This window comes from Ailuropoda melanoleuca, chromosome 1, assembly GCF_002007445.2.
Source record: "Ailuropoda melanoleuca isolate Jingjing chromosome 1, ASM200744v2, whole genome shotgun sequence".
Taxonomy (NCBI): domain Eukaryota; kingdom Metazoa; phylum Chordata; class Mammalia; order Carnivora; family Ursidae; genus Ailuropoda; species Ailuropoda melanoleuca.
This window is the reverse complement of record NC_048218.1, coordinates 147,602,420-147,614,158: the sequence shown is the minus strand read 5'-3', so window position 1 is coordinate 147,614,158 and position 11,739 is coordinate 147,602,420. Positions and strand designations below refer to the sequence as shown.

The 11,739-nt window shown below is 37.6% G+C and overlaps 1 protein-coding gene across 4 annotated transcripts in view; it reads left to right on the top strand.

Moving 5' to 3' along the window:
* The first annotated feature begins 454 nt into the window (after window positions 1-454).
* The window catches only part of COL28A1 (collagen type XXVIII alpha 1 chain), a 158,517-nt gene continuing 147,232 nt past the window's right edge, over window positions 455-11,739 (top strand). For all 4 annotated transcript variants that reach the window (XM_034668093.1, XM_034668089.1, XM_019800270.2 and 1 more), the window contains exons 1-4: window positions 455-564; window positions 3,401-3,561; window positions 4,630-5,186; window positions 11,570-11,590. In XM_034668093.1, the coding sequence (XP_034523984.1) occupies window positions 3,438-3,561; window positions 4,630-5,186; window positions 11,570-11,590 (702 nt within the window). In that variant the 5' untranslated portion in view covers window positions 455-564; window positions 3,401-3,437. The remainder of the gene's footprint in view (window positions 565-3,400; window positions 3,562-4,629; window positions 5,187-11,569; window positions 11,591-11,739) is intronic.

Genomic DNA, 11,739 nt, shown 5'->3' with positions numbered 1-11,739 from the left:
TTTTCAAAAATCACAGATGTAGAAAGGCTAGAATAATGAACTTCTCTATACTTTTCATTCAGCTTCAATAATTATCAACCCATTGCCTCTCTTGAAAAACCAGTTTTGAGTCTGAGGCTGTTGTCATTTATACTCCCTCACAAAGCTGTTCAGAACCAATAACACACAGAGCACAGCCCAGGCAAAGAAAAAACATCAAAATAGAAGGAGGACATGGTATGAGAAACAGCAGGTTGTCAATAAATGCTTAAAATGTAGAAAATCTGCTCAAGTTATTTTTATAACAGTCTGGAGAACACAGACTTGTTCTGACAGGACACTGTTCCTTTAAATTACTTACTGATCCCACCCCGATCTTGCACCCTGGCCAAATGCCTGACCACTCTTGCTTTAACTTAGGCTAATAAACATGAATAAAAGATTGCAAAACTTCCAAGACCAAAGACAATTTTTAGTTCCACAGAACAGAACAGTATCAAATAACCAACTCCATCCCCAACAATGGTCCTTGCTGTTGGCATTTGCTTAATCAGTCTTTAATTCCTGTTTGACAAACTTTATAAGGTAAGACATAACTGTTTTATTTTAATCACTTGAAATCAGATAGGACCACCTAGGCACTGTGGAAGATTAACGGGTTTGCCTACTTAATATGTGAAGAAAGCTTATCAAAATTTTCTATCCTCTGCCATTACATTAATTATTAGAAAAAATATAAATAATTATTAAAATGTCAACATTCAAATTTTATTTCAAGTTTAAAATTGATTTTTAATTTGCAGTCTACTACCTAGCATTGCAATGATGTTAATAACTTTTGGGACCTCTTTTTCTTAATTTGGAACATATTTTTATAGCTCAGTATTAATTACAGAATATTTTATAATTTGGCAATTTGAATAAAGTCTTCTTTTGATAATTTTATCTTTCTGTGAAACAAATGAGATGCAAACACTGTGAATACAATTGGTAAACTGTGCTGAAAGAATTTTATTTTTGAAAAATCACAAAATATAAAGTCTCTTGGAATTATTGATTCTGATATTTATCCAAAATAAATTTTAGGCAAAAAAGGCAAATATATGGCATTTGGTTAAAGATAATCATTGTTTCTGCATTTATAAAATGTAACTTATAGTGAACAGAGAGGTTTATTTTTCTTTTATTTAACTAATGGCATTTCCCCCCGAAACCTATTTTGCTTGTATATGATATCTAAATGAGAGAAAGGTAAGAATTATTAAAAACTGAGGCAAAATAAAATATGGAAAAAATGGTTAGAAATGGGTGTGCACTTAAGATGCCAAACTAATAGAAAAGAAAGAGATTTTAGGAAGACAGTAGAACTAAAACCCAAAAGTATAAGGTATAAGGGTGTCCTCTAGCTAATATCAGTAAAGAGAGGGGAATAGCAAGACTGCTTTGGGAGAGCTGGATAAAAATATCAGAGCAAATAGTAATGAAAAATGAGACATAGTGATTAGTGCTAATGCGTGTGACAGTGAACATTGTATATAGAAGCTTCAGGTATGCATTCACGATCATATGTCAAAAAACCTATAGGAGCAGGTGCTTAATTTTAGGAAAGAGAAGTCTTTATTTAAAGACAGAATTTCTAAAGCCCAAAATGAGGCCTACAAATGAAGAGAAAGTGGTTTTCTGCTCAGGATCCTGCATGCGAATCATCTTCTTTAGATTCTTGAAGAGTTCTATTGATCATGTAGCTTGTAAAATCTATTTTCAATAAAATCAAATTCTCAGTCTCTTACTTGTACAACTTCTGAGACACATTTATGGCATGGGCTCAACAAAAGAGAAAGGTTATGTGTAATACTAGGGACACGGTGTTATTCCGCCTGCCTCCCCCCATTCCCAAAAATGCTATAGCAGCTGTGTTTTTCTACATAGCCTTATTCTTACACTAGTCTTCAGAGTTAAATGTGTACATCCTTCTGTATTCTTCTCTTTGGTTAATAAGGAATAACTTGGGGAGGGATGTCCTTTATGTGTTCTATTTCCTCAGCAAACTCCTTCTTCTTTTTCTTTTTTAAACACCCAGCTGTCTTCACATCTTAGCACACCTGGTCTGAGGAACAGTTGACATTGGCCAATTGCACTTGATGCACTGGCCATACTGATACAGTGTCAGCTTCATAACTCTGCGAGACCATGTCAGTTGAGGAGCAGATTATGGCATGGAACTATCCATTGGTTCGTCCTCAACCTGACAGCTTTGATTCCTTTTTTGGGTTTCTCCATCTGGCATGTATGAAAGAGGCCAGTCATCCATTCCATTTCTCACTGCCTTTGCATATATTTCTATCCCCTGTTTGAGCATGGAAAAATCATGCTCATGATTTCCCAGTTCCCATTCCCTGAAGGCAAAATGAAGGAAAATGTGATTTCCTTTTCCAGAACTTTTGAAGTCAATATTGTTTAAAAAGGAAAGCATTTTCAAATGATGCAGAACATTGGTTCAGAAAAAGCTTTCTTGTTTCTTCTCAAGTATACTGGGCTAGCCCCCCATGAGTCTTCTCTTGCCAAGGAAACTTGTGGGTTTAAAAGTCATTTGGTGTAGAGCCGGCCATATTGAGAGTACATGGCTGTAGATTTTAATACAGGATTAAGTTTTTCATTATTAATCTACCCAGAAAAATAGTTTCACAGGAATGTTCAGAGGAAGTGCTTCCTGATTTCAAGTCTTATTTCTGTCCATCAGTTCTTCACTAGAAGAACGGTGTTGCTGAGCAAATCTACTATTCTTGCTCTCATACTCTCTTTATTCGTTGGATATGTATTCAGCCGTAGTCCAGCTTGGAACTCTGCTGTAGATGAAGTTTCCAAGTAAGAGTATAAAAGAGAAATGGTGTTCTATGGGAACTGGAGGGGCGATTGCATTTTTGACTTGCCTTTTGAACTCACTGAAGTTGTGCATGTATTATTAAGACTGAGATTATGGTGGTTCTCTACAACCCTGTAAAAATACTGAGATTGTCAGGAATTAGTTATAATGAAACAACCATGTAGCAATCTGATATCACCTTAAAGAATGTGAAAATGTCAAAACAGACCCTGTGCTTGAACCATAGTCATCATATTGAGTGGGACTGAAGTGTGGCTTTTCCCACTCTCAGCTCCCCATAATAAAATGGGAAATTCAGATTACTTGGACGTAATTCTTTGACTATATAGAAATATTCAGTAATAAATGTTTGGTTGTGGTGCCATGATTTACTTGGATTAGAATCCTTTAAAATCTCAGTGTGTATGTTTTTCTGTAAATATGAGTGAAAACACTTTGTTCCTGTCACATGCCAGTTTCCAATTCTGCTGGCTTGAAATTAAAAATAGCAAACACTGTATTTGACGAAAGTATTTATAACCGATTTTTCTATTAAAGGTGCTACAAGACAGATGACTTTTCACCATCTACCATAATGTGGAACAGATATTTTGTCTTCTATCTCCTGCTTTTGCCAGCTTTTATGAGTCAAACAATACATGGACAAAGAAAGAAAGGAACAAAGTCCAATTTACTGGCAAGGAAAAATGGTCTCCAGGGTAAAAAAAATATATTTTGTTTTTGTTTTTAATGAGTTTTAACCTTTTAGAACACTAATAGGAATTTTTCCAAATAGCAGTTGATGTAAATAGCAAACCATATATATAAACATTTATGTAACATTCTATTTTAATATAATTATATTATAGTAATAATATACCCTCTATACTTATAGAGCATACTTACAAAAACATGAGATGTTTTAGAGCCCTTGTACATTTATTATCTCATTTGAGCCTCATAGTAGTTTTGTAAAATGGGAATGACAGACTGCCACTGTCATAGATAAAGAAATGGAGGCCCAGAGACATTAAGTGGCACATCCAAGGCCATTGGCAAATTAACTAGAAAGAGCTAGAATTCAAACTTAAGTTCTCTGCTTTTATGTTTCCTTCTCTCTCATTGCTACAATGTGATATGTATAGTCATTTTTTCTCTTGATTTCAAAAAAGCTACAAACAAACAAAAAAACTACCCACCAAAACAAGATGGGGCCTCACCAATGTGACACACAGCCTGAGAATCAGGCAGAGCAGTATTTACTTCTAGACAACTTCTCCCAATATTTGTGGAATTTTGGGGTACCTGGGCGGCTCAGTCGGTTAAGCATCCGACTCTTGATTTTGGCTCAGGTCATGATCTCAGGGTCGTGAGATTGAGCCCCATGTCGGGCTTCACGCTCTGTGGAGTCTGCTCGAGATTCTCTCTCCCCCTCTGCCCCTGCCCCTCCCCCTCACCTATCACTGGAAATAAATAAAATTAAAAATATATGTATATTTGTTGAATGTTTAAAATATTTGAAGTTTTGCTTATTTGTTTGCTTCTGACTTGCATGATTTTACAAAAGGCAAAGAATTTATAGATTTGAAAAGAGATTTAGCTCATCACAACTTAAGCCCTATTTCCAAGATGCCTCTTTTTCACTCCCCTCTTCTGTCAAAAAACAAAAATAAAAACCAAAAAACCCAAAAACACAATACACATCACACCACCTTAGGCTTTTCTTATGCAAAGTCATTTCATGAGTATGAACAAATATTTTGACTAACTTATTTGTTCTATTTCAGACTCTACTTGCTTCATAGATGTTGTCTTCATTGTGGACAGCTCCGAAAGTTCTAAAATTATTCTCTTTGATAAACAGAAAGACTTTGTGGATAGCTTGAGTGACAGGGTTTTCCAGTTGACCCCCGTTCGCTCCTTGAAATACGACATCAAACTGGCAGCGCTTCAGTTTAGCAGCTCTGTCCAAATTGATCCATCTTTTTCTTCTTGGAAGGATCTACAGACTTTTAAACAGAGGGTCAAGTCTATGAATTTCATTGGGCAAGGCACCTTCTCTTACTATGCCATCTCCAATGCGACTGGGCTACTTAAGAGAGAAGGGCGTAAAGATGGTGTGAAGGTGGCTTTGCTGATGACCGACGGCATTGACCATCCAAAGAATCCAGATGTTCAGAGTATTTCTGAAGACGCCAGAACTGCAGGAATATTATTTATCACCATTGGACTTTCCACTGTAGTCAACGAAGCCAAACTTCGTTTGATATCTGGGGATTCATCCAGTGAACCCATTCCACTGTTAAGTGATCCAACCCTTGTAGATAAAATTCGAGATCGCCTGGTAGGTACCTAATGAGTTGGTTTTATATATATATTCCCTATCGTAATATTGATACCTTAATTACAAATTCTGTAAGGATAGATACTGGGTCAGAAAGATGAAAGAAAAAGAACCCACCTTGGAAATAGCTAGGAGAATCTTTCTGAAGTCTTTCTCCACTTCCTTCATAGTTTACACCAGATAAACTGGGAAAGCACGAGGCTCATGTTCTGGCATCGCATTGCTAAATTGCTAGCCAATGCCGAGGATTTGGAAAAATTACTTTCCAATCATACTCTCAGGCTCCTGTTTATACATCCTGGGATCACGAACACTGCTGACTTATATTCAGTTTGTGGTCAACTTGTGGTCTGCTATATTTGTACTACGTTGGTTTTTTCCCATTTAACATCTGCAGAAATATTTTGACTTGATGGCTCACCTACTGCTATAATATGCTATTCAAGCAAGTTCATAGACTTACAGTTTTTTTTTTATTACATCCTCATTCTTAGGTGTTAGCAAGCCCACCCAATTTAAAATCATCTGCGACTTGCAGTCACCCAACAGTTTCTCCCTGCAGATCAATGAGTGCCATTTGATCGGTCTGATTAGTTGTGTCAAAGCTTTTCTTTGTTGATTGCTCAGCTGTGTGTGAGATCCTTTCCTTTCTGCTTGGGAAAACACAAGGCAATGCAATCAAAATAAAATCCCTCTTCACAGTGTTTCTCAAGGGAAAACTCCTGGAGAAAAAGTGGTTGATTTGTTAAGTGTTAAAAATCGATTTTCTTAAAAATATTGATTTTTTTTTTCTTGAGAAGAGAGTAGGGCAAATGTGTCCTTTAGGTACTGAGCATTTCATATGGCTGTTTTCCATAGGTTGCAAAAAACCCTCAGCCTTGTTTCAGAGATTGTTTTGACCCTTTTGTCCTTTCCCCCAATCTTTTTTCTAACATTATTCTTATAACTTATAAGTCAATATTAACTATAAGATAATAACTGGTAAGTTATTCTTATAACTGTTATTTTTAGCATGAGACATTAACTTAAAAAAAATCTAAGTAATAGTTACCACATCTTGAGTGCTTTGTGGATTAGGCATTTTTTCTGAGCACTTTACAACAATCTTATGATATAGGTAATATATTATCCTCATTTTACAGTTGAAAATGTAAGGACAGGCAAAGGCCCTGGGGTCTTCATGCTTAACCCTGTGAAGATATATTGAAAGTGGAAAATAGTAACTGTGTTTTAAGGTTTTCTCAGCCTTGAAACAGTTAAGCAACATCCTTCTCCAAAGTTCTATTGTTTCTAGCCTCTTGTTCTTGTGCATTGGGGGTAGACAGGGAGAGCTGTGCCTAGGCTTGAGATGATGAATTCAGCCCTCAGGGGACTAGAGTGAGGGCCCATCCTAGCATCTCTTTTGCATAAAAGGGAAATGTGCAGGGGTGCTGGCTAAATGCCTAGAGCTGCCTGTGCCGTAGTTTAAGCGAGTCCTTACCACGGAACCCAAAACAGAAGATTCAGCATGTGCCGGAAAGAACACTGGAGTTGGGATGAGTCGCCAATTGCTGACTATAGAAGATACAGGACAGGCAGCTCCTTGTTTGGCCAAGCTGTGTAGGCTCCGAAGGTTCCTGTTCCTTCTAGATGCACCCTCCTCACAGGGAGCTCCTGCCCAACTCACAACACAGGATCTTGGCAGTGCGCTTGAAGCAGGACTATTTGTTCGTTTCTGAGGAAGCCAGAGAATGACCAAGTGTCCCAACAACCCTGCTCTTCCTTAGCATCTTGTGGTTTCAGCTTGTTTGTTCAGATGGAAGCTCTATGAACAAGCCACTTCTTAGGAGATGCTGCTTTCTAAACACTCCCAACATCCGAAGGGCTTCTGAGGCCCTTCAAAGAACAATATACTGTTTCAATGTTTCACGTTGCTACTGTGTAGGGGGCAGACCTTGATTCTTGATCAGGCCATTGGAAAAATGCCTCATCTCATCTATTTCTATTTCATTTTTAGTTGAATTCTTTAACTTTTCATTTTGAAATAATTATGTAGTTGACTTTCTAAAATAAGTTAATTAGGTATCATTTAAGTACAAAACTGCATCTGCTTAAAGTACACAATTCTATGAGTTTTGATAGACGTATAGATGCATGACACCACCAGCACAGTTAGGATACAGAACATTTCTGTCACCCCCAGACTTTTCTGTGCCTCTTTGCAAGATATCCTTCCCTTGCCTCCCAGCTCCTGATCTGACTTTTGCCAATCCAGATTAGTGCACACTTTCTAGGCTTGTACGCAAATAAGCTCGTGCAGTGCGTACCCTTTTTTTGTCAGGGTTCTTAGACCCAGCATAATGATTTTTAGAATTCAACTGGGCTGTTTTTTGTATCAGCAGTTTATTTTTTTTCATTGCGGAGTAGACTTTAGTTGAATTTTAATAGACATGAGTGCCCACAATGAATAGATCTTGCAGGAGCAAAGACAAATCAAGGACGCATTACCAACTCCTTGGCATTTCTAGTAAAAACGATCATGTAAGAACCCCATGAAAACACTTCAGTTCTGAATAACCTCAGAGAGACCTGAGGATTCCACATTGAAGAGGATATATAAAATGTTCTAATACTATTTTATTATTATTTAAAAAACACTATTGAAACCAAAGAAACAATTCCAACCCAATGTCCGTATATATTAGTTGGTCTTTTAGGACAGATTTATGGTGGCTATTTGGCTACTATACTAAGCTGCAAAATTTTTTGTTGTTGTAGAGTTTGTAATCCTCACTTACAGGTTCTTTATTCTCATCCTATTTGCTATTGTGCCGATAATTGACACCTTCCTCACATTTCCTCTGCCCCTTTCTCATAGCATTGACCTCATACGCATTCACAAAATCGGCATTCTAGCCTTCTCCTTTCACATATATGCATCATAAAACTCTCCCTCCATCAATAAAATGCACCTTCTTTTGCTTTAGGGCAGTGTTGTCTTTATTTGTCCTTTCCAGTTAGATGACAGTATCCACCCAGATCCTCGCTGAATGTGCCCTTCCCTCACTGAACATGGCTTTGACCATGTCCTCCCAGCCGTACTCCACACAACCAGCCTCTCTGCTTAAGTGAAAGCACTCACTATGTCCCAAGGTGTCCAGTTCCATCCACATGGGCCCTTTTGTCCAGTCTTTTTAAACATCCCTCCTCACTGCTTCCTTTGTTTTACTGCCCACACTAGTCTTTAGGACTTTTTTCCTCATAACCTTTGACATACAGAACAGCATTCCATCAGTGAGTTGGTCCTTTGCTTTCCCTTCTTGAAAATTATCCAGAAAACCCACCTAATTCAAGAAACTGTCTTGTTACCCACCTCCCCACCCAGTAGGGATCTCCTTCCCACGCTGCTTGCTGTGTGCTGTTCTCTGTCACTGGGTCTTATAGACTATAAGTGCCCTTAGGGATGGAGCTTTGTTCTTTGTTTGAAACAGTTTTATCTATTGTGCAGTCTTGGGTCCATTTGTGTTTCCATAGGAAAATAAATTTCAGCAAACACAAAATCAAATGAGTCCCAAAATTAGTTAGTTACATTATTATGGCTTTAAGCCTCATGGCACATGTTTTTAAAGAGTGAATATGGCAAAGCAGAACTTAAATTTTCAAAGGAAAAGCTGAAAAAAAGTGTAAAATTATACATCAGGCACAGTAGCAGCTAAATTCATGAGTTTAAAAACTGATACTGGGGGCGCTTGGGTAGCACAGTTGTTAAGCGTCTGCCTTCGGCTCAGGGCGTGATCCCAGCATTGCAGGATCGAGTCCCACATCGGGCTCCTCCGCTGGGAGCCTTCTTCTTCCTCTTCCACTCCCCCTGCTGTGTTCCCTCTCTCGCTGGCTGTCTCTCTGTCACATAAATAAATAAAAAATCTTTAAAAAAATAAAAATAAAAAAAATAAAAACTGACACTGGATAATAGAAGGGTGTTGCTTAGTATAAAAGTGTGGTAAGGAAACAAACTTTGGATTTTTCTTTATTTCAGTAGTTGTTTTAAATATTGCAATTTGACTTGAACTAATAGTTGTTTATTGTCTCTTGAGCTCTTTTCCAATTCCTTTCTCTCTCTCCCTCTAGAAAAACTAAACTCTGACATGTGTTTTAAATATTTTTTTAATTTGGATCATATTCTACATATTCATCTGCAGCTAGCTTTTTCACTCAGTGTTTTTGGAAATTTTTCTACGTTGAAATATGTAGATCCAATGCATTCATCTTAACCGCTGAGTAATATTTCTTTTATGGATCCATTCTAATATTGATGGATATTATTTCCAAAATTATTTCTAAATTTTCACTATTAAAAACAATGAATGCTGAAATATACAGAATCTACAAGAATTTCCCTAAGACATGTCTGCAAGGAATGTCAGAATAGCAGGTAGGAACAAGAACTCGTCTTGGACAGCCTTGAAATAAAGCACAATGCATCTTCAGGTTCCTAGGCACAGCCAAATGTTCTGGGGAAGGTAAATGCCATTTTACCTTTAGTATATGTGAATTCCCGTTTCTGCACATGACCTGCTAGTTCATAAAGATATGAGTATCTCAACTGCTTTCAGCCGGAATTTACGTTGGCTAGAAAATTTAAATCATTGGAGTGGGGAGTGGGTGGCAGGGAGGGGAGGAGAGAGGGCCAGAGGTAAGACTCTGAATTTTGTAGGTAGGCTCTGTAGCCAGAGTTTTACAACTCAAGAGATCACATAGTCAAATTTTCTTATTTTTCATATATGTGGAAAATGACCTGGAAGGATTATGGAACTTACCCAAGGCCTCTCCGCTAGTTAATTGTGGACACAGGATGAAAACACTGGATGACACTTAACTCCCAGCCTAATTTTTCCTCCCATTAAATCACTAGGACAACATAAAGCATTTTGCTATATCTTCCCTCTATATTATCAGTTAATATGGAAATAAAGGTAAAGTAAAAATAAAACTAAAAGGATGTGGGGTCCTCCCTACAGGTACAACTCTGACCTGTCTTTAACTTCCTCATTACAGTCTTTATTTTTTTTTATATTTTTTTAGATTTTTTTAAATTTTATTTATTCGACAGAGATAGAGACAGCCAGCGAGAGAGGGAACACAAACAGGGGGAGTGGGAAAGGAAGAAGCAGGCTCACCGAGGAGGAGCCCGATGCGGGGCTCGATCCCGTAACGCCGGGATCACGCCCTGAGCCGAAGCCAGACGCCCAACCGCTGTGCCACCCAGGCGCCCCTACAGTCTTTATTTTTAATATATTGCAACAAATATGCCAGTGCTTTCTACTCCCATTTTTATTTTATCATATGCAAATTAACCCCTTGGATTCAGTCATAGGCATCAATTTGACCGATAGGTTTTATGTTATGAAAGCAATAATTCTACCTGTAAACATAGGTTAATTTCTTTCCCGTGTTTGGCTTCAGACGTGGTCTTCAGTGCACTTGTCAGGTAATACCCCACTAAGCTGAAGTAGTATAGGGAGGCCTAGATGTTAGACAAGAACTAGACCGTGAATTTCTCTAAAACTTAAAGGAGTTTTATGAGCATTAAGGAGGGCACGTGTTGGGATGAGCACTGGGTGTTATACGCAGCTAATGAATCATTGAACACTACATCAAAAACTAATGATGTACTATGTGTTGGCTAACTGAGCATAATAAAAGAAAGTGGAAAAAAACTTAAAGGAGTACTAGAGAAATTTAGAGTTTTCTCTAAAATTTAAAGGAGTTTTGGAAAATATTCTGATTGATTCATTTCTGTGTAAGTACAAAGCAGCAGTTGAACTTGGTCAGGTGGCTCAGCCAAGCGTATGACCTAGGGCAAGTCACAGCCCTGCAGACCCATGTTTCCTTAGGGCAAGATGAGAGGTTGGACCTGATTGACTTCAAATGCTTAACGATATTTCATGAAATTATGACTCTGAAATTAATGTTTTAATGCTAAAAAACAAATGCATGTATGTATAGGGATGGAAAAACAAAAGAAGAGGAAACACACAATTATGTATTCTGGCTAAGTCTTATAAGTAAAAGTGAGAAATTTTTATTATGACTGATTAAGCTCGTAGGCATGTTGCGGAGTTTAGAGAGCTGATAGATAGAAAGATAGAACTTAGGATGCAACAGGATAAAGTTCCCAGAAAACAGTAATTTTTAACATTAGTGCCCTTCATGTCTCTTATTATATGGCTCAGAGTATTCCTTGGGTGGTTGGCAGGTAGGATCCATTGCTTTTACAAGGTTAAAAAGCTGAATTGCTATCCTTCTTGGAAATTGCATATCCCATAGGGAATAATTAAGACTAATAAGAAGCTGGAATCAGAACCATGAATCAAGTTAATGTTTTATTCTTTTTTCTCTCCTAGGATATCTTATTTGAAGAGAAGGTAAGCACCACATGCTTTGATTACTATAAATTAACTCTCAAAGTTCACAAAATCAAATCAGCATTATAACTCACTTTAGAAGATAAGGTGTGTCTACATAAAAACGCCGAATTCTTTTAAAAAGGAGCCACTCCATTTTGAGGCAGCCA